Source organism: Musca domestica, unplaced genomic scaffold (assembly GCF_030504385.1).
Source record: "Musca domestica strain aabys unplaced genomic scaffold, Musca_domestica.polishedcontigs.V.1.1 58, whole genome shotgun sequence".
Classification (NCBI taxonomy): Eukaryota; Metazoa; Arthropoda; class Insecta; order Diptera; family Muscidae; genus Musca; species Musca domestica.
The window spans coordinates 370,743-394,224 of record NW_026712360.1 but is presented as its reverse complement, the minus strand read 5'-3'; the positions used below and the strand labels follow the sequence as shown (position 1 = coordinate 394,224).

The 23,482-nt window shown below is 35.4% G+C and overlaps 1 protein-coding gene across 1 annotated transcript in view; it reads right to left on the bottom strand.

The window, feature by feature from the left end:
* Nucleotides 1-23,482, bottom strand: part of LOC101896935 (patched domain-containing protein 3) — a 46,462-nt gene that overhangs the window by 6,496 nt on the left and 16,484 nt on the right. Inside the window, exons 2-8 of the mRNA XM_059128818.1 lie at nt 11,712-11,842; nt 11,494-11,639; nt 2,038-2,252; nt 1,793-1,974; nt 903-1,246; nt 494-832; nt 121-434 (exon numbers count right to left, since the gene is read on the bottom strand). Coding sequence (XP_058984801.1) covers nt 121-434; nt 494-832; nt 903-1,246; nt 1,793-1,974; nt 2,038-2,252; nt 11,494-11,639; nt 11,712-11,842 — 1,671 coding nt within the window. The remainder of the gene's footprint in view (nt 1-120; nt 435-493; nt 833-902; nt 1,247-1,792; nt 1,975-2,037; nt 2,253-11,493; nt 11,640-11,711; nt 11,843-23,482) is intronic.

The window sequence follows — 23,482 nt, the reverse complement described above, 5'->3', positions numbered from 1 at the left end:
TCTATCTTTACCCTTACTTCTCCCCTCAAAAACTTAAAATCGTGCTCCTAAATTGAATCAATATTGTTTTAACTTTTTGAATATTGAACTTGTAAAAAATCTATCCTCTCCAAATCTTACCTGCATGCGATATGGAAATTCCCGATAATAATCATCTTCACGATCGAAAAATTCTACTGAATAAGAATCTGAACGTGATAGCTTGCGTCGTTCCAGGCCCTCCTTGATTTGGGTAATGCCATAGCAGGCACCAGCCAAATAGGCACCAAAGATCAAAATAATCAAGAATTTGCACCAGTTGTTGTTGATGATGGCCGAGAGATTGTCACGGAAAAATTTCATTAGAATATGGTCCTTGTTGTCGGTGGGATTGTCGGGGTCCTGGCGATTAATGCCACCCGACATGATGGCTCGATAGAAAATGTTGCGTTTTTCTGAAAGAAATCACCAACAAATTAGAAATGTTTCATGGCAGAATGGCTCCAAAACTTACCTTTTATGGCCACCGATAGAGGCTGGACCTTGCAACCGAATACAGCATGACGATTTTGTTGCTCTCTATAACCCGATATGGCCATGCAGGCGGCAAAGAAGGTAACATGCCACAGGAATGTGAAACCCACTGCCAAAACGGAATATTTGCAAAAGATTTGCACTGACCGGAAAGGGCTGATGACACCAATCCAAAAGGAAATCAAATCGGTCAAAGAGGTAATGGTAATGGACACCGCAGCCTCAGACATCATGTGGCCCATGCGCTCGGGTACGGACATTTTCAAAGAGGTCCGACGCCAGGCCGCCAACATAACGAAGGTGTCATCAATGCCAATACCTAAGAAGAAGAAGAGAAAGATTTTCATTAAAAATTATAAAAACTCCTGGGAATTCAAAAAAATGCTCACCAATCATCAAAAATGGAGCCGCCAAATTAATGCCAATAAATTCAATACCCAAATACATGGCCAAACCGAACGCAGCACAAGTGGCCATAACAGCTGAAATATTACCCATCAGACCCAGAAAGGGTTTGGAACGCACCGCATCACCCATCATACAGGTTATGACACTGAACAAGGCCATCAAAATGAAGGTGGAACTAAAGTAGGGCACCACAGTTTGTGTATTCTTTTCCAACTCATGATCCAGGGTCCTGGAGGCAAAATAGGCCACCGATATGTGTTTGAAAAGCCCTGTGTTTTCGGCATCACCTACCACACGCAAAAATGTTTCTTCCCATTCGGCACCTCTGCAAAAAAGGAAAATGAAGAGATAGTGGGATTAGTCAGTACTGATTTGAAGAAAGTTCATAGAAGGCCTTGATCAGGATATGTTTATCTTTAATTTTTGTTAAATAAATCATGAAAGAGATAAAGATAAAGGTCCGATTACACAGCATGTTAGAGACATATGTAAATTGCCTTTTTTCCACAATAATCAGTTGCATTTTATAGCATACTTTAAGGCGCTCTCACAATTTCAAATAAATTTGAAAAAAATCAACTGATAATTGTGTGAAAAAATTATTTTACATTTTTTTCTAGCATAATTTAGGGGGCTTCCACAAAAAACCCTTTATAAATTAAGATGATAATACTATAAGTATTTTATAAATAAAATGTAAGTGTTTTATATTAATGTATGGTATATAGTTTATATAGTGTAACGTTACTTCATCCTTTAAAATTTTTTGGTTACTCCTTAAAGTATGCTATAAAAAATTAAAATATGAAAAAGTACATATGACTCTAATATAATGTGTAATCGGACCTCAAGTGAAACTTCGCATACTCACTTTTCATCTTGCCGTTTGGTATCCGCTGTCACAAAATACACCAATTGTATCGCTGGCACACTGATGATAATATTGTCCTCGGTGATTTTGGTACCACCAAAAAATACCGGAAAGGCATGGGCATCCCATGTGACGGGATTGAACATCAGGGGAAAGGTTAAATTCAATTCACCAGATTCGATCTGCAATAACACATTAATTACAATTCATTAAAAGTTCTCTCTCTCCTCTCCCTCTCAACTTACATCATCCATAATGTAATCCAAATTCAAAATATCATTTTCGAAGCACTCATTCTCCCACCGGGCACAGGCATCCTTGTACGTGAACGTCTCGCCGTCATATGTCACCGTTGCATTCTGTATGATGTTGTCCAATTGACGTAACTCCTTGAAGATCTCGCGTCGTATCATATTGTCATTGCCATCTTTTGGTATGACAATTACCCGACCAAAACGTCCTATAACAAAAAACAAATGGCACAAAATGTTAAAATAGGAAAAAATAAACATTAAGAGTTCAATAGCAAAATTTAAAGATTTATGCACGTAGGCCAATAAAATAATTGAAAAGAAAAACACTTGGCAACAAAAAAAACATATATCAAACTTTTGAAACGACAAGAAGTCGTCTTCATAGAAAAACGATCTATTGATCCCTAATCAATGCATGTTCAAAGACATAGAAGTGTAAAGATAGGACAAGACAGAGTAAAATATGGCAACCCTGTGAAAAATGCCTCTGTTGTTATGATATCGTAACAACATAGTTACCAATGTTAAGAAATTTAAACCGCTAAGACAGTATGCAATTATTTGGAAGGTATATGGAATAGAACTTTGAAACCAATATTTTGGATTATTCAAATTTTTATTTGTCATTCTTTCCTATAATTGTGTTTTTTATATTAACATGCCTCTGTCATGAGCTGTTATTCAAGGTAGTATAGCCACAAACCTTTTGCTCAGAATGCATTTTGTCTAGTCTTTACCATTTAATGTCTTTGGCATGTTTTGTTTTTAATTTCTCTTACATTTGGTCTCCTTCTCATTATTCACAGTTAAATTGCTGAGAGAGAGACAGAGAATTTTTAGCACGGCTCAAAACAGTGTGCTGGCATAGACAAATAAAGGTATAGACTAAAAAGTTTTAAAATTTACCCTTCCGGCAGATGTCACTATGGTTGATCTTGGGCCAGTCAAGTCACTCAGGGCCAGTGAAGCACTCGACTTCGAAAACAATTTGTTAACTTTTCTGCTATTTAAGTTCTATATTTTTATATTTCACGACATATTTGGATAATGTAAAAGTAAACAAAGTCGATGTTTTGTTTTTAATTGATAAATAATAAAGAATCGTAAAAATATTTAATATTTTGTATTTTGAGAGAATTGAGTGAGTCTACTGAACCTCTCTCACAGCATGAACGACATCTATGGAAGCACTTTTTTCAGAGATAACAGATGAGACAACTTTTTAGTCTATACCTTTATTTGTCTATGGTTAGACTTTAATCAGCACTGCTCAAAACCGTGTGCAAGAGATTATTTAAGAGAAAACAAAAATTGCATTTTCCTTTTTATTTATCCATTCATTTCAATTGTTTTTAAACTTGGAGGTTGTCCAAAGTTATTAATAAAGCGAATTATTACAAACAATTTTTTAAATTATATTTTAATACTGTTTTTTGATGATAGAAGAATTAAGAGACTGGTGAGCGAGGTCTAGTTTTTGAGCAGCGTTGCTTTAATCAGTCCCGCTCAAAGCCGTGTTCTAGAACATGAGCCAAATGAAAAGAAAATTTAAGAGAAAATAAAAATTATATTTTTCTTTATATTTTCCGATTCCATTTAATTGTTTTGAACATGAATGTTTGCCAAAATAATTTATAAAGCAAATGGGTAAAAAATATTTGTATAAATAATGACCTAACACTGTTTTGTTCTTGATTTAAATAAGCAAAGAGAAATTTGACTGAAAAGAGATATTTCTTCTTGAGCAGCGCTGCTTTAATACATCTGTCGGCGAAACCCACTGATACTTTTTAACGTGTTCTAATTACTCTCTTATTCACAATTGTTTTCTATCATTTTGGTCCTTTCTCTCACTATGCTTGACTCTCCAATACTTTCTCAGTTAAAAAAATGATAGCAAATCTGTTACCCAGTGTATTGTTTCGAACATTTTTGCATGGCTTGAATGCGGAGTGAGTAATTTTGTTTTTGGTAACCGTTGATTTTTGCTACGTGACCATACGTTTTGGCGCATAAACGGCTTACCCCTTTGCCCATATAAATGTATTAATTTTTTGAATTTTTTTTGCAATTTTTCCCTCATATTAAGTTGCATGCTTTTTGTTCAATTACTTTTTTTGTTTCGTTTTGAGTTAGGAATAAAGACAACAACAACAACAGCGAAATAAACAAATAATCATAAAAATATATTGCGCTTTTATCTTCTCAATTGTCGCCAACAACACAAAAAAGAAACATCCTCAGGGTAATAAATCTAATGAACTATCGTCAGAGACACCCTCATCAAAAAAAAAAAAAAAAAAAAAAAAAAAAAACAAAAAGAAAAAGAAAAACAACAAAACAATTGAATTGCATTGCATTTTCTTTGGAGGTATGTGCCGCGATTTTTGTTGTTGTTATAAAGGAGCAAAATATGTCAAGAGATAAGCGTTTTTTTATCTACAAAATATAAATGCTTCGAAGGCAAAGCCAAGTATTTTCTGCGTTCTCTCAATCCAACAAAGACAGAATTGGTACAATTCACATGATTCACCCGGGGCTCTATGAAGTGTCCTCAAAACTCTCTTCTGAAGCCAAACAAAAAATCAAAGAGCCGAAGTAAACTTCAAACGTAACAAATGGAACAGCGATTAAATATCTTCAACCATGAGGTTTGACATACTTGAGATTCCGATTCCATGCAGGCATAAATGGTCCGGAGCCAACCTGTCTCTAATCAGTCTGCTTATAAATACAAAAGGATCAAAGATTGAATAATGCACGGGAGCCGGACTCTTCTGTGAGCAACCGAGGAATGGCCTACTCTTACAAGTTGGAGGATTTTTTTCAAGCAGAGATCTTTGCCAACGGGAAAACATCAAAATTAATTGAAGCTATGGAGAATGATATAGCTAAGCCGGCGACTACTTATGTGGACACTCAGTCGGCTCTTAAAGCTATTGAATCTTCTACAATCAATTCTGATTCAGTCCTGAGGTAGAGAACGGTTCTGGGAAAACTATACACTACTTACACTACTGTCCGGCTTTGCGGGGTACCTGGTCATTGTAATCTCGATTTAAATGATGCATTCCTGATGTAGACACAGTTCTGTGTAATTTGTATTCTACTTTCCGGCTTTACTGGGTAAGCGTATACGTGCTGACAACATTCATACGCAGTGTGGACGTTGAAACTTTTTGGTCTCTTAAGGAAGTTATCCTTGATATTGAGAACACCGAACTTGCTTATTTAAATGACGAATATTTCAAATGGAAATCATTTTTATGACTTAACTCTGGTTTAGTAAAATCTCTCTTTTTTAAATTTTTCCCGAGGTACTTTGTACCTCGTACTTTGATTCCGAGAAAGTTTTTTTTCTTTGGTGACTGATTCGGATAACCAAATATTTGACCCGAAAATCCGAGTCCAAGAAACGGATTTTTTCTTTGAATTTTTACAGAGCTAATTTTTATTACCCGCATTCCGGGAATTTTCGGGGAACGGATTCCGATACCCGGATATTTGACCCAAAAATCCGGGTTCAAGAACCGTTTTTTATCAAAATATTCCAGAGGTATTTGTACCCTGATTTCGGATATTTGAGCCGGATATTTGACCCAAAAATCCGGGTTCAAGAACAGTTTTTTATCAAAATATTCCAGAGGTATTTGTACCCTCATTTCGAGAAAATAGTTTTTTCTTGGGGGAAGGGATCAAATACTCGGATATTTTACCCGAAAATTCGGTTCCAAAACCAGGGTTAAAACCAGGATGTCCTCAACCGATATGGACAATATTGGTATTATTAGAAAGCTAATGAAAATGCCTATCTAAGGAGTCACACGATGGGGTTATTTAAATTATTTCTATTTTGTTTTCAACCGGAGAGCCATGAACTTGCTTATTTTAATTCGATTTTATGTCTCAACGCTAGTTTAGTAAAATCTCTCGGATTTTTTCAAAATTTTTTCCAAAGGTAGTTATTCGCATTCTGATTTTGGAAAAGTATTTTATTTCTTGGGAGACGGGTTTGAATACCCGGATATTTGAACTAAAAATCCGGTTCTAAGACCCGGGTTAGATTCGGATATACTAAACCGATATCGGCAATATAGGTATCATTTGAAAGCTAATAATAATACCTTTCAAATTTGTCAAAAAATGGGGTTATTTAAAACGATTCGGGTGTTGTGGCAAAATTATCGATGTTTTTTTAACCGGATTTTTTCGAAAATCCCAAAAAGTCGAAAAGGCTCTATTTTAGGAGTCCATGAAATTCGAATACCCGGATATTTGACTGAAAATCCGGTTCCAAGACCCGGGTTAGACCCGGATCTACAAAACCGATATGTACAATATGGGTATCATTTGAAAGCTAATGAAAATACCTATCCAATTGGTCACATCGTGGGACATTCTGGTGTTGTGGCAAAAATTATCGATGTTTTGGAAACGGTTTTTTTCGAAAATCCCCCAAAAGTCGAAAAATGCTTCATTTTAGTAGCCCACGAAATATAAGCCAAATTACAGCTGACACTATGACATTTCCAAAATGCTGGATTCGGTATCATTATCTTTCTTGGATCGGGAGATATGTTTTGAACCTGAATTCTGGGATTTTCAATCACTTTTCCTGGAAGGTAGACATCAAGCGAACCCTGCAACATTTATGCGGAAGATTTAGTCTTAACTAATTTTTCTAAGTAATTTTACCTAAAAACTCTAAAATCTTAACTAAGATAAAAACAACACAAAAAACTAACTTTGAACTCGACCCAAAGAATCAGCCAAGCAAACAATTTGTCCGTCCATCCCCCATCTGTTTTTTTTTTTGGTGTTTTTCTCTTTAAGTCAACCACATTTAAGTAGATCACCTCAAAAATAGGTTAAGGCCAAGAAATAACGCGGCTAGTCGCTGGCGGCGGGGTTAAGGTGCGTAACCCTTGTGACAAAATCTACATGAGTCATCTTCGCTTAATTATATACGGCCAACCAGATTTCAGCTTTGGGTCTGGCATTCATGCATTCCAATGGCATTTTTAAATGCTTCAATTGAATTCGAAAAAAAAAGAAAATTAGACAAAAATCAAAACCGAAAAAATGCACTCCATCCATCCATCCATTTGAAAAGAAAAAAAAATGGGTGTGGGAATTCAACACAAAACCGAAAAAAAGGTGAGTAAATAAGATGGGTCATGGCACAAAACATCAAATGTTCGGCAATGAGCACAACATACAACAACAAATTTTAGATTTTTGTTTTACTTGAAATCAACAAAAATTTGCTGTAGCGATTTTTTTTTTTTGAAATTCAATGGGACCCCACACAAAAATAAATTTATTTATTTATTTTTTGATTTGAACTAAATTTTTGTCGGCTTTTATTGGAAATTAAAATGCCAACCTTGTGATATCTGATTTTCTGTTGGCGAATTAGTTCATCAGCCAAATATTTCTTAATGATCACCCCCCCAATTCCTTGCCTTCCTTTTGTTTCCATTCAAGTTTTCCCCCCAAATCTTTCCCAGAATCCGCCGTTAGTCATTTGAGCAAGAAATCTCGGTATTTTCAATTGAATTTGATTTTCTTTACAAATACTATTTGCAGATACAGCGGTTTTTGCGCCGCCACTTAAGAATCTGAACCTGCCTTAGTGGTGCTACCGAATGTGCGGCTGATGATGATAATTTTATGCATCTACATTACGTCGTGTGTATTTTTTTCTTTCTTTCTCAACTTTTTTGTTTTGATTAAGTGACGTACAATGGAGAAAACAGAAAGTCCCAGAAAGAAAAGTTTGTAAGGCGAACGAACAACGATTGAGGCTGTTTCTTCCAGACGATTCGTTGGATTTTTTCCACAGATTTCCAGTGACTCTTGCTCTAATGCAAAATGAACCGCATGGGCAAATTAAATAATATGGGAGGGGGATTCGAGGGTAATGGGAGCCCACTATCGGGGCCTTATGGTGGGGAAGGGAATATTTATAAAATAAAATTAATTATTTCTTGCAAAAAATTTATTTTGGAATTGAATTGAGAGGTGTATATCTCTTTCTCTTTATTTATATCACCGTGAGCCTGAGAGACAAAGTTTTATTTTCTCTTGTCTTTGTTTTTGTGTGAGTCAGTGGTTTATCAACAACACTCTCAGAACCGTGTGCTAGCACATGAGTCCAAAAAAGAGACTATTTAAGAGAAAACAAAAATGGTATTTTTCTTTATATTTTGTTCATTCATTTTAATTGTTTTTAAACATGGATGTTGTTCAAAATTATTTATAAACGAATTATTACAAAAAATGTATAAATTAGGTTTTAACACTTGTTTTTTGATAATTTCGAAAATCTAATAGAAATTGAACTGGTGAGAGAGGTCTGGTTTTAGAGCAGCGGTGCTCAAGAAGAAATATCTCTTTTCAGTCAAATTTCTCTTTGCTTATTTAAATCAAGAACAAAACAGTGTTAAGTCATTATTTATACAAATAATATTTATCCATTTGCTTTATAAATTAATTTGGCAAACATTCGTGTCTATAAACAATTTAATAAAACTGTAAAATATAAAGAAAAACACAATTTTAACTTTCTCTTAAATTATCTCTTTTTTCGGTTCATGTTCTAGAACACTGTTTTGAGCACCGCTGTTTTAGAGCAGCGCTGTTTTTCAATGACTTCTCATCAAGAGATAAATTATCAATAAAAAGATAAATTATCAAAGACTTCCCATGTCTTAGAGCAGAGAATTGTTCTCAGTGAGAACATGTGTGAGGGCTCTTGCCTCTCACTGATTCATATTCACCAATGAATGACAAAGAATAGAAAGGAATGCGAAATTTGTACTTTTCGCCATTAAATCAAATAATTTGAGGTACCAGAAAGGGGTTCGCAAATACCATCTTCACAACAGATCTTGTGTTAGCAAAAATGTTTGTATGTGTGAAATTTAAAGAGAGTTGGATGCTTATTTCGATTTCTTTGAGGAGGTACCAGAAGAAATGGTCCGATCTCTACCACCTTTATAACAGATCTGCACAGCATATCTTGTGATAGTAGAAATAATGGGATGTGTGAAATATGCATAGAATCGGATGCTTATTTCGGATTTTATAATCGTTTTGGTTATTTAAAACTTTGAACCTTTGTGGGGGAGGTACCAGAAGAAATGGTCTGATCTCTACCATTTTTATAAAATATCTTGTGTTGATGGAAATATTTAGATGTTAGAAGTCTGAATGAAATCGGATGTAAAATTCTCGTTTTATGAGCTTCGTGGATATTCAAAATTGAACCTTTGTGGGGAAGGTATCAGAAGGAGTAGACCGATATACCCCTTATTTACACCAGACCTTGGCTTATTAAAAATATATTGATTTGTGAAATATAAAGAGAACCGGGTGATTATTTCGGATTTTATAATCGTTTTGGTTATTGAAAACTTTGACCGTTTGTGGGGGAGGTACCAGAAGGAATGGTTCGATCTCTAAGATCTTTACAACAGCTCTTGTATTCATAGAAATATTGAGATGTACCAAGTCTGAATGGAATCGGATGTTCATTTTGCGTTTTATGAGCTTCATGGATATTAAAAATTTTGACCCTTTGTGGGGGAGGTACCAGAAGGAGTGAAGCGATATATTCCCTCTTCACACCAGACCTTGGTTTAATAAAAATATTGTGATGCGTGAAATTTGAAGACAATCGGACTCTTAATTCACATTTTATGAGAGTTATAATAATTCAAAATTTCGACCAATTATGGGGGATGGAGTTGACCGATATTGTTCATTTTCTCCCCTGACCTAGCACTGAGACATATATTAGGTTTTGCAAAGTTGGAGCATAATCGGATTATCCTTTCTCTTTCTGTGCAGTAAATTATTTTCTTTGAAAATGTTGACTTTTGTAGGGGGAGGTACCAGAGGGAGTGGACCGATATTGCCCATCTCCGAACTCGATCCAAGTTTGACAATAAAATTACGATGTACCAAGTTTGGATCAAATCGGATACTGCCTTCGAAAGTTCTCGTACGCACCAGCCAGCCAGAGAGACAGACGGACGTACATCGCTATATAGACTCCAAATGTTCTGAAACGAATTTGGTCCAAAGAGAGGTAGGGTCTAAAACCGTTATTTCGATGAGGCACGTTTTGGCCGTATCAAATTATATATATACCTTCTGTAGCCATATGGCTGAGGGTATAATAAGTTACCAGTACTGAAATAACGGTATCATCTCTTTTTTTGGTATCTACTCTTAGTAAAAATGGAAGAAAATCAATATCACTTCAGTTCTTTAGCATTTGAGAGAGTGAGTCTCTTATCCAAATTCTTAAGAGACTATTAAAAATTCTTGAGTCGAATTGATTATTTTACAATTTTAAAATGTAGTTCTGATTAGCTCCACAACTAATTTTTATATATAATAATTTAAAATTATCCGTATATGTCTTTCACTGATATTTTAATCAGGACAGAGATAAAGAGAGACAAAGGCTGGCGCTCATGCATCTATACTCTTATTAATACCATTGCATGCATTTTGAGGTGTCTAATGTTTCCACAGAAGGTTTAGAAGAGAAAGTAATAAATAGGTGGGAGCTGAGTAAAAACTTCAAAAGAGATCATTTAAGAGAGAACAGAGGAAGTCCCTAACATTGCTCTTTTAGCGATTTTTTTGGGATTTTAAGGCCAATCACTTTGATTTCAATTAAATATCAACTAACTTTTGAAAAAAAGTTGACAAAGAGTCTTAAATAACCGCCCTTTTCTTCTACCAAATTTTTATTATTTGCCATTTTTGAGGCCCCCATTGACCGAAGGCCTTGCAAGCGCCACCCCATTCCCTGAGCCATCTTAAAGAAGATCATCACATCACAAAATGACCGAACGAACACAAGCCAATGGTGCTGGGCTATGCTACACTGATGGCAGAGGGCACACAACAAACTACTACGTATGAGAGAATAATTCTAGAGCCACAAACATAGCTTCATATGTTTATATATCTGGGTGTGAGTGTGTGTGTGGGCCAGCACATGTAGGTACGTGCAAACATATTTAAATTTACAGCTAAGTTTAGTAAATTGAATTAAATCGCGCTCTTATTATTTTCCATTTAAAAAAGAAACAGCAACAGCAACAGAACCCGAATGAAAACAAACACATTCCCACATGTTTGACTTCAAAAAGAAAAAAAAACGAACTGGCGTGGAATTGAATGGACGTTGATGATTTTGGACTGACATCAAAAAAACAACAACAACAACCACAAAATAAAGTACTCGTTTATATACGAAAAAAGTAAAGAAGAGAAGAAAATAGAAAACGAAAGTCAACGCCTACGGCATGGCATGTTTTCCATTTTGTTTCTGTGGGGATTTGCATGGAATTCTAAAGAGATTGACAAGTGCGGATCACTTGACACACACGCAATTTATTTTTGAGGTGGAGAATTATTTCTTACCTGGTCTTGTGATACGTCCAACATTGAAGCGATGCGTATAATTAACCTTAAAATACTGTTCAACTATGGCCCTCTCCGCCTTGCCCTCACCATTGATGGGTGAGAAGAGATATTCTGGATCGATTTGATATTTTAATTGTTGATAACTAAAAGAAAAAAGAGAAATATTTTTTATGAATAATTCATTTTCAAAATTCAGTGGTTTCATTTTGTCTCACCCCGTAATGCATAGTAACGTTAATAGTATTGGCACAATAATAAAATATCCTGGATGGCGGGCAATGAATTTACCCAGGTAGAAGAAGGTTTTATTTAACGTCTTGTCCACACAAGATATGCCACAAGTCATCTGGTATAAAAGTGAAGAGAACAAAATAAGGGAAATTAGTTTAAAAATTATGTTTAAAACAGAATTTAACAAATATGTAAACATGTTAAAATACATAAGTTATATAACTGAATTAATGAATAAATAAAGGAAAATTATTTGAGAAGTTTAAGAAAATAATAATTTACTCTCTCTTTCTCTCTGAGCATAATATAAGGTATTATAAGAGAGTGGACCGCCATTCATGCACGCTAGTGTCTGTGTCTTTGATTCTCTGTTATGATTACAATATCAATAAAGAGCATACAGGGTGAGATGAAAAAACTGCAACCAACTTCAGACTGCTGTCATTTCTAAGCCACCACGTCCGACAGCTGTTAAAATTTTTCCAGTGACAGCTCATTATATTGTTTACAAGCATATAAAGGCATTTTGGAGAGAATTTTCCAGAAAAAATATTATTCGCGATGGAATTCAAGCGTGATAGTGTGATTTTTTTATATTTGGCGGGAAACCCACAAGTGACCATCGTTAGAACACTCCAGCATTTAAATGTAAATAAATCTTTTGTGTCTGGTAGCCCGACGTCAAGGAAGTGGAAAAAGTGGCCGAAAAATGGCTCGTGAGCTGAACATATCGCAATATTTTATTCGGCAAATATTGAAAAATGAGCTTGGGGTCGGGGTCGAACCATTGAAATTCCAAAAAAGTGCAAGAACTTACACCGCAACAGAAAGAAAATGGACTCAAAAGAGCTAAAGAGTTGCTTCGCTTGGCCGAAAGTGGTGAAATGCCGAATTTTGTTTTCTCCGATAAGAAAACATTAGTTGTCCAGCAGTTTGTAAACAAACAAAATGATCCGTTCGTGTTTACTTGCCAAAGAGGTCAGCTGAAAATCTGCACCTTCGGTTGGCCACCACAACTCAAGCGCCGACCATGGTGATGGTGTGGGCCGGCTCTCCCCTCGTATTAATCGACCGTAGCATCAGAATAAATGCCGAATATTATCGCGAAAATATTCTGGAGGGTGTATTCAAGCCTTGGGTATGCAAGTATTTTGGCCGCAGTCCTTGGACATTCCAACAGGACTCAGCACCATCGCACTCAGCACACGCCACCCAAGAATGATTACAAAATGAGGTTCCCCGCTTCATTTCCAGCGCATAATGGCCACCAAAAGCTCCGCAAACCAATCCGTTGGACTATTGTGTCTGAAGTATTTTGGAAAGCAAGGTTGGCCCCAAAACAATACCAAATTGTCGAACACCTCAAGCAAGCGCTTCGCCGGGAATGTGCCAAAATACCGCATAGCAACATTCGGGCAGCGTGTTACGCTTTCGTTGGCTGGTTTGAAGGCCATAATTCGTGCCCAAGCTGACGAATTCGAACAAATCTAATTTTTTTCTAAAATTCGATGAAATTTTACGCTTTCATTCAAAAAAAAAAAAAAAAAATGTAAAAATTATGGCGTTTGACTTTGTTGCAGTTTTTTATCTCACCCTGTATATCTGTTTATTGATATTTTACTCATGGCGTAGAATAAGAGACATCAGCGCAAGCGTGCCTACTTGGCCATCTATGATCAAGAGAAGATATATGTGAGTTATTGAGAGCATATCTGGCTTAAAGAGAGTATGAATATTGGAATATAAGATATGAGAGTAAGTTAAATCGTACTCTAAGGGATTTTTTATTATTTTTTTAGACTCTAAATTTTAGAGAATTTTCATTTCCTGAAATCTCCAAAATATGTTTACCTCCATCGTCTTCAAATAAACTTTATCACAAGAAGGAAAGAAAACTGAAACAAAAATATCATGCATTTAATCAAGGTGAGATAGCTCAACTAATTCAATTTTCGTTATTAGGCGATGAAGCGTAACACCTTTATTAAACAACATGAGGTAGGTTTAATTCGTATTTTTTTTTTTTTGCCACACAATCACATTCAATCATTTTTAGGGCGTTTTTATATTGTCAAGCATATAATGTTATTTACTATGAAGAGTACAAGTTTAATGGCTCAGCCATACGCAGAAATACGCACATACACACACATACATATGTATGTGTATATGTGTGACAATGAACATTATTTTATTTCATGACATTCCAGGTGAATTGCTTGGCCGTCTCTCCGCGTGTGTCGTCTCCCTTTAAACAACCCAAAATGTGATGATTGGCGTGATGATTATTCATTTCTGTCTGTGTTTTTTTTTGCTTTTTTTTTTGCTTTAAAATAGTTTCACAGTGTCAAACGAATTGTTTCCCAACCCAATGCAACAACAACAACAGAAACACCAACTATTATTTTTATTATTGTTATTAATGAGCAGGGTCTTCGTATTATTGTTATTGCTGTTGTTGTTGTTGTAAGTATTCCAACACATTTAATAAGAAACGATTAGGCGAGGTTAACGACTGTGATGATTGTCGGTTTGGCATTACCTCATCATAATTTCAATTTGATTTTCATTCATAATTATTCATTCGAAAGGGTGATAGGGTATGGGGGTCGTAATGATATCTGCTTGAAAGGGAAGGGATTTGGGGGATATTATCCTCTATATATTTATAATTTTTAGAGCGAGGAACCTCATTTTGTAACAATTCTTGGGTGACACGTGTTGAGTACAATGGTGCTGAGTCCTGTAGGAATGCCCAAGGTCTTCGGCCAAAATGTTTGCGTGCCCAAGGCTTTAATACTCCTTCCAGAATATTTTCGCGATAATATTCGGCATTTATTCTGATGACACGGTTGATTAATACGAGCGGAGAGCCACGTCGACTGTTATGGCGGCCCACCTCATCGCCATGACCGGCGCTTGAGTTCTGGTGGCCAACCGAACATTTTTAGCACGAGCGGATCATTTTGTTTACAAACTGCTGTACAACGAATGTTTTCTCATCGGAGAAAACCAAATTCGATTCGGCAGTTCACCAAAATTCGGCTAAGCGAAGCAACTCTTTAGCTCTTTTGAGTCTATTTTCTTTCTTTCACGACCATTTTCGGCCACTGCGACGCGGGTTTCGATCAAGTCGCTTCTTTACTTTTCGAAGCATTTCTGCTGATGCTGCTGTTTTCTTATGTCCACTTCTTTGACGTCGGTCTACGACGTATCAGATATCTGACACTGCAGTAGCCAGTCAGTGTGCACACCGCGATTCTTAGATCAGACCTAGCATGTGGTAAAAGAGTGCTTGTTCCTCTTCTCGATATTAGGGGGCAGACGGCGTTAGATACCCCACAACAGGTCTCTAAGTGTCATCTTCTTCCAGCATCTTCGAAGAGAGATTTTTTGAAGTAGTTGATAAAATAGCTCATTGGTGGTTTAACAGTCTCGTCAATCGGTAGATCAAGGAATGGGAATCTTCTCGAGATAATTGATTAGCCACCCGTTCTCCAAATCGAATACATCTTAGGATTTATTTAAGATTCATAATTTTTTGAATTTTTGGTGGGCGAGGTACTGGATTAATATGAACCCACATTTGCCCTGAGTGTGATTTTTACAGAAACATTCGAATACGAATATCCTGAATTTTTGTGAGGAAGTTTCTGGACCAATATAAACCACCTTTACCCTAAGTTTGATATTGACAGAAATATTGGAATACGAATATTTTCGAGAAATTATGTCAAATTTCGTAAAATTTATGTTTATTCAAAATGTTGTCTCTTCTTTTGGAGGGTGATACTAGAAGGAAGTGGTCTGATTTTATCCATATTCCAATTTAAATTAAATAAATAATAATTAAAATATAAATATAAATAAATATTAATTAAAATTAACCTCATAAATATTGCCCTGCGCAACTAAACTCCATAGTCCATTCGCTTACTGTATAACAACAGAGGTTTTGTTACAATAACAAAAACAACAATTCTTCCTAAGTTCAAATAAAGATGTTTTATTTTCCCCAAGGACATATTTTTCCAACAAAAGATGTTCCCCCCAAAATTTAACAAATTATCTTATGATTAAATCACTTCAACAAAGTATGACCCTAAATCACTAAACCATGAATTTTGCTGAAAGGTCATAATATAAACGTCATAATTAGCTTTAATATGACAACATATCATAGGAGACCAATTAATCACTTTGGCAGTGGGTTTTCTAAATTGAGTTGTCGGATGGATTGTAACCCAATTTAAGGCAAATTAACTCATAAATAATATCCTTGAAAGTAAAGATATTAGAGTGATTTGCAGCAAAATTGAAAAGGTAAAAACGAGTAAATAAATAATTAAAGTGATTTACTGCAATGTAATTATTTATCAAGCGAAATTAAATTTCAAAAACAAAAAAAAAAATAGTCTGTCTTTGTTGAAAACGAATGCATTGCCTTCAAGTCATTGAGATAAGTGTTCTTTTTCAATAAAGAGCATGCTCTCTTAGAGGTTTTTTTCATATTTCCTTTTTTGTTTTTGTTTTTGCCTTACTTTTGCTCAAATACACTTAAAATAGAGATAAACAATCAAACATAACCAAAACATTGCACCAAACCATGTCAAAAGACTTAAGCCACAAACTTTTATTTTTATCAATGGAAGAGAGGAAGAGAAATACTAACATTACAATTCCAATTTGACCTCTCCCGCTAGCAATGAAAATTCCAATTAACTAAATTTTGTCAGTCTTGTACTAGTTATAAGCCGTACTAGTACCAAATGTGTCCCCAAGTAATGCGAATGGAACCAATTGACACCTTTTCGTCCCCAAGTAAACGAAGAGGCGACAGTTGTGCATAAATAAAAAACCACCACCAAAAAACCAACCAACAGACAAGTTAAACGAACATTTGAATGAGATCTCTACGAACAAGAATCACTTTGAATAGTTAGGGGTTAGTCTTTTGTCTCTGGTATTTGACTGTAAACCTGGAACTAGTACAATACCATCTACAGGTAATGCAAAAGGAGTCAATTGGTTACCTCGTATGACATCCCCATGTTAAAGTTTACAGTTGTTTGCACTGTGAGGGGTCTTAAGTGGAACTAGTTACTGTAATCCTAAGAATCGACGAGTATACGGTGCCGAACTAGTCCACATTGCTAGCGGGCTGTGAGAGGAAAGAGATTAAACAGTAATTTGGTGTTGATATGTTTGTGAATCAAAATCAAAATCACAATATCAAAAGACTTAGGCAACAAACCTGGGTAAAGAGTAGGGAGAACATTTTCATTACTCTTCGAAGTAAATAATGCATTTATTAGATGTTAATAAATCCAATAAAAACAAGTTAAAAAGGATCAGTCGGTATAGCCGACAGATGTATATCCTCAGCCAATGTTCGATTATTTAAATATATTTTGACTTCTTTTATGTTTATTCAAATATAAATAATTGATTGGAAATAATTGGATGTGAAATATAAAGAGAACCCGATGCTTATTTCGGATTTCATAACCGTTTTTGTTATTAAAAATCTTGATATTTTGTGAGGGAGGTGCCAGAGGAAATGGTCCAATCTCTGCAGTCTTTTTAACAGATCTTGTGTTGATGGAAATATTGAGATGTGCCAAGTCTGAATGGAATCGTTTGTCAATTTCGCGTTTTTGAGCTTCACGGATATTTATAATTTTCAGCCTTTGTGGGGGAAGCACCCGATGGAGTGGACCGATATTATCCATTTTTGCACCTGACCGAGAACTGAGGCAAATATTAGGATTTGCAGAGTTCGAGCTAAATCCGACTATTGCTTTTCTTTCAGTGCAGAAAATATTTTTGTTTTGAAAATTTCGACCATTTGTGGGGGAGGTACCAGAAGGAGTGGACTGATGTATTCCATAATAACACCAGACCTTGGGTTAATAAATATATTGCGATGTGTGAAATTTGAAGACAATCGGACTTTTACATCATATTTTATAAGAGTTATAATTATTCGGAATTCTGACCCTTTGTGGGGGAGGTACTTGATGGAGTAGACCGATATTGTTCATTTTCGCACCTGACTTAGCACTGATGAAAATATTAGGATTTGCAAAGTTGCAGCAAAATCGGGCTATCTTTTCTCTTTCTGTGCAGTAACATATTTTTGTTGAAAATTGCGACCTTTTGTGGGGGAGGTACCAGTAGGAGTCGACCGATATATTTCATCTTAACACCAGACCTTAGGTTAATAAAAAAATTGAGATGTGTGTAATTTGAAGACAATCGGGCCGTTACATCACATTTTATGAGAGTTATAATTATTCAAAATTGTGACCCTTTGTGGGGGAGGTACTTGATAGAGTAGACCAATAGTGTCCATTTTCGCACCTGACCTAGCTCTGATGAAAATATTAAGATTTGCAAAATTGCAGCAAAATTGTATTATCCTTTCTCTTTCCGTGCAGTAAAATATTTTCTTCGAAAATTTCGGCCTTTTGTGGGGTAGGTACTAGAATGTGTTGACCGGCATATTTCATTTTAACGCAAGACCTTGGTTTAGTAAAAATATTCGGATGTATGAAATTTGAAGACAATCAGGATCTTACATCATATTTTATAAGAATTATAATTACTCAAAATTTAGACCCTTTGTGGGGGAGGTACTTGATGGAGTGGACCGGTATTGTCCATTTTCGCACCTGACATAGCACTGATGAAAATATTAAGATTTGCAAAGTTGGAGCAAAATCGAATTATCCTTTCCCTTTCTGTGCAGAAAACATTTATTTGAACATTTCGACTTTTTGTGGGGGAGGTACCAGAAGGAGTGTACCGATATATCTCCTCCTCACACCAGACCTTGGATTAATAAAAAGATTGCGATGTGTGAAATTTGAAGACAATCGGACTCTTACATCAAACTTTATAAGCGTTGTAATTATTCAAAATTCTGACCCTTTGTGGGCGAGGTACTTGATGTGCAGTAAAATATTTATTTATTTATTTTTTTGAAAATTTCGACCTTTCGTAGGGGAGGTACCAGAAACAGTGGGCCGATATTGCCCATCTTTGAACTCGATCTAGGTTTTACAATAACATTATGATGTACCAAGGTTGGATGAAATCGTTTACTCCCTTCGAGAGTTATCATGCGCAGAAGCCGGTCGGACAGACAGAGGACTAGATCGACTCTAAATGTCCTGAAATGGATTTGGTCCAAAGAAACCTAGGGTCTTAAACCGATATTTCGATGAGCCACGTTTTGGCCGTATCAAATGATATATACCCTCTCTAGCCATATGGCTGAGGGTTCTTGTTCTTATAAGATTTAAATATATTTAATAAAAAAGCAAAAGCAAACAAAAGACTTAAGCAACGAACTTGTTGATTAGAAAACTATACAATTAGGTCAATGACACTTAAACTTCGATGTAATATCGTTAAGAAATAGATCACACTTTCATAATCTTCAACAAAAAATGTAAAGAAAACTCAATTATTTTTTTAAGAAATGCCCCAAAATCTAAAAAAAAAAAATTTTATTTGTTTAAAAAATTATGAGAAAAGTTAAATGTTATCCAAAAACCCAAAATATTTCTTTTAAACTATTTTAAGCACACATAGGTGTTTGTAACATGACAACAAGATGAATGTTGACAATCATGATTATTAACACCATGTTTTATTTGTGATTAGCATCCCCCGGCCAACGAGTGACTCAAAAGAAAAACCAAAATCCCAAAATAAAATAATTATCATTAACCATGAATTTAATTTCGAAATGTTTTCCACTTAATTTGCTTATATAGTTTTCAACATCGTTAACAACAATGGCACATTGCTCGTCATCATCATCACCGCCGCCAACACCACCAAAAGCCCATTGGCCATAAATCAAGAGCTGGTTTTTTTTCTACAATGAAAACAAAAAATAAAACGAAATCTCCAGCAATGAAACTCACAAAAAATGTCGCAAATGCCAACAAAGTTCATTATCAAATAATCGACATGAAAACGCACACACACAGACACACACATAGCTACATAAAAATATGCAGGCCAAAAAGCCGGCTCAATTTAAAATTCAAACTCAAGTGTAACTATGGATGGTTGGATGGATGGTTGGACAGAGGCAAAGCGGGGTAAATAATTGTCTGCAGCTTCACATGGCCAACAAACCCTTGACTCTGACTGCAGCTTAGGAAATTCATGAATGAATAGTTTGCTGTATTTTTTTTATTTCATTTTTTTTCTTTTGGATGATTGATTTGTCTGCCTAAAAACTTAGCCCAAAGACGCTAATGAAATGTATCTACATAGTTTTTTTTTTTCTTCTCAAAATTGATCTGGTTTCGTGCTGCTTGCTTTTATTTGAAAGTATCATGCATTTTGCAACCAAAAACAAAAAAATAACTAAAAACCAAGAGCCCCATAGCCAATTGTGTAGAGTGCTGTACTCGTCATAATTGAGTTTTGATGTTTTTAATGCCTTCATCCAAGCACTTGTTTGAAAAATTTTATTTCAGTTTTTTCGTTTTTTTTTTTTTTTTTTTTGTTTTGCATTAATTTTTGTTGTTGTGCCAACTTTTGTAACTGACTGCAGTCCACTTTTGGTAGTTAATATTTATTTTTATTTTATGGTTTTCAATGCATACATTTTGAGGCACGATAACGTAGTGGCATTACAAAATTTTTGTTGTTGTTTTTTTTTTTTTGATTTTGTGTTTTTCAGTTCAGGGAGATGACAAGCATAAATTTGTAAAAAAAATCTGTGTTACTAGACAAACCTTAAAAACGCATAGTTCGAGTGGCGTTTTTTTTTTTGTCTGGGGAAAAAGGGCACAGGTGCAGTAAAATTTTCAAAACAATGAAGGTGAACTAAGATTTTCAATATATAGAGACCTCTTGAAGACTTTAACTATGTCCAAGTATATCTATTATCAGTGAAAAGGGCCTTTTATGGGTAGAAGATATGTAGAAGGTCTTACAGGTGTAAGATACCTCAATTTGTTTCTAAAAAACTAGGATAAGATATCCCCTCTCTGTATGTCCTCCAGGCTGGCATCTAGCTATGGGAGATCTATAAGAGGCCTTCTACCCATGCGAAATTCTCCTTATATAGAAGATCTGTGAAAAATCTGTTTCAAATAGAAGACCTACGAAAAATCTCCTATACATAGAAGACATATGAAAGGTGTTCTAAATGAAGGCGAATCTTATCTCTACAAAGTATCCCTATCTCAGGTCTTCTATGTGGAGAAGATATCGAAAGGTCGTCTGTGTAAAGTAGATCTTCAATAGATCTTTTGAAGGATATCAGCAAGGCTTCCATATGAGGAAAAACACCAGAAAGTCTTCCGTATGAAGGCCTTTTGTAGGTCTTCTTCATATAGATGACCTTCAAAGGATCCTCATAGTATAGAAGATCTATGAGAAGTTCTCCTCATTCAGAAGACCTGTAAAAATCAGCTTTTCTGTGAAAGATTTGAAATCTACCTTATAAAGAAGTCCTGACAAAAAGCTGCTTCAAATAGAAGACCTGTAAAAGATCTTCTTCACATGGCAACCGTATGAGAGGTCTTCCTACTATGGTAAACCTGTAAGATATTCTTTATACAGAAAATCTGTGAGGTATCTTCTTAATATAGAAAATCTGTGAGAGGTTTTCCTCATACATCAGATCTGTAAAAATCAGCCCCATACAGAAGTCCTGCCAAAAAGCTGCTTCAAAAAGAAGACCGTTAATAGATCTTCTTCGTTTAGAAGACCTATGAGAGACCTTTCTTCTATGGACAACCTGTAAGATCTTCTTCATACAGAGAATCTATGTCAGATCGAAAATATAAAAAAAATGTATGGTACTCGTAACTGAGAAGACCTGTAAAAATTTCGCTCAAAATAGAAGATCTGTGAATGGTTTTTCTTTTTTAAAATGGCCCTTCATATAGGAGAACTATGAGAGGTTCTCCTTCTATGGAAAACCTGTGAGGTCTTTAAAGAATCCCCTTGATATAGAAAATCTGTGAGAGATACTCGTAACTGATAAGGCCTGTAAAAATCCGCTCAAAACAGAAGACCTGTGAAAGATTTTCATTTTGAGAATAGCCTGTGGAAGGTCTTTCTTATATGGAAGGCCTATCAAAATTCTACTTCAAATAGAAGATCTATAAAAGATCTTCTTCGCATAGAAGTCTTACAAGAAGCCTTCCTTCTATGGAAGACCTGTAAAAAGGGATTTTAAATAGAAGACCTCTTGAGCAATTCGGTGAATTTTCGTTTTTCTATCGAAGACCACTGAAGGACTTTCTCATATGGAACACTTTAGAAGGGATTTTTTTTAAATAGAAAACCTGGGATTATTCTTCCACATACAGACGAATGTAAAAGGTTTTCTTTATATAGAAGACCAAAGACAAAGACTCTTGCCCATAATTAAGGGGACCTTTGGAAGGAATTCTAGACATAGAAAACCTGAAAATCACCTTTCGATAGAGGGATCTTTGGATGGTATTCTAGCCATAGAATCCCTGAAAATCTCCTCTCATCCTTAGAAGCTGTCCAGAAGTACTTTATTGTTTATGGACACTCTGTTTAAAGACCCAAAAGAAAGCTAGAATACCTCCAGATAATTTTCATTTATAGAATAAAAAATCTGGGATTATTCTTCCCCATATCGTCGAATATGAAAGGGTTTCTTTACACAGAAGACCAACGACATAGTTTCCTAATATAGAAAACCTAGAGAGAGCGTTTCCCATAACTAAGGAGACCTTTGGACGGAATTCTTGCCATAGAAGCCCTGAAGAACACCTTTCAAAAGAGGGACTATATCCCTTCTCCTCTACTCCTTCGAAAATTGTTCTTTATAGAGAAGCCGTCTAGAAGTTGTTTATTGTTTGTGGACACTCTGTGAAAAAAGGAAGACCGAAGCCCTCCAAATAATTTTCTTTCTATAGAGAACCTCTGGAACAAGATTTTTTTCGGTAGAAGGCAAAAAAGGAAGATCTTTTGTCTGTGGAATGGAATAAAGAGCTGCCTGTCCTTATAAAAGACCTAAAAGAACAATCTATCGTTAGAAGGTTTTGTAACCTGGGAAAGCTCCTATAAAAGTCCTATGAATCCTATGAAAAATCCCGCGATTTCGATATTATTTTTTTCTTATCGACTTGAAATCCATTCAACTGCACTACAGCTAATAAAATGTTGAACACTCACGAAGCAATTTTGCAACCTGTTGCACACCGACCAACCATATAGACATAATTATGGCCAATTTTGGCCATGATACAAAAACAAAGAAGCTGTAAAACAAATTTAATTTAACCCAGATTTGAAAAAATTCCCCTTCCCCTCCGGCAAAAAGTTGGCAACGTTTCATAAAAAATAAAAAAAATATAGTGCTGCAATCCGCCACTGGTGAATCACGTTGACAAATTTGATGACACAAAACCTAGTGAAGGATTTGGCCAATACGGCCAAGCCATTGACCGTAAAAAGCAAAAGGTTAAACTTCAATAGCAAATTGGCAAAAAAAAACACAACGCTTTGCAAGGGGCACAATTAAAAGCATTGCCATGTAAAATGTCCAAAAAAAACCCAAAATATGATTGATATACCACCCACATAGACATACGCACGCTCTCATAGATACATAGATACAATTTTTGGCAATCAATTTAGCAGTTTGCGCCATAAAAAGAAGAATTGTTTGCATGAAACTCATTAGCTAAAGAAACATTTTGATGTTGGTTTGAATTGATTTTTTATATGAAATAGAAAC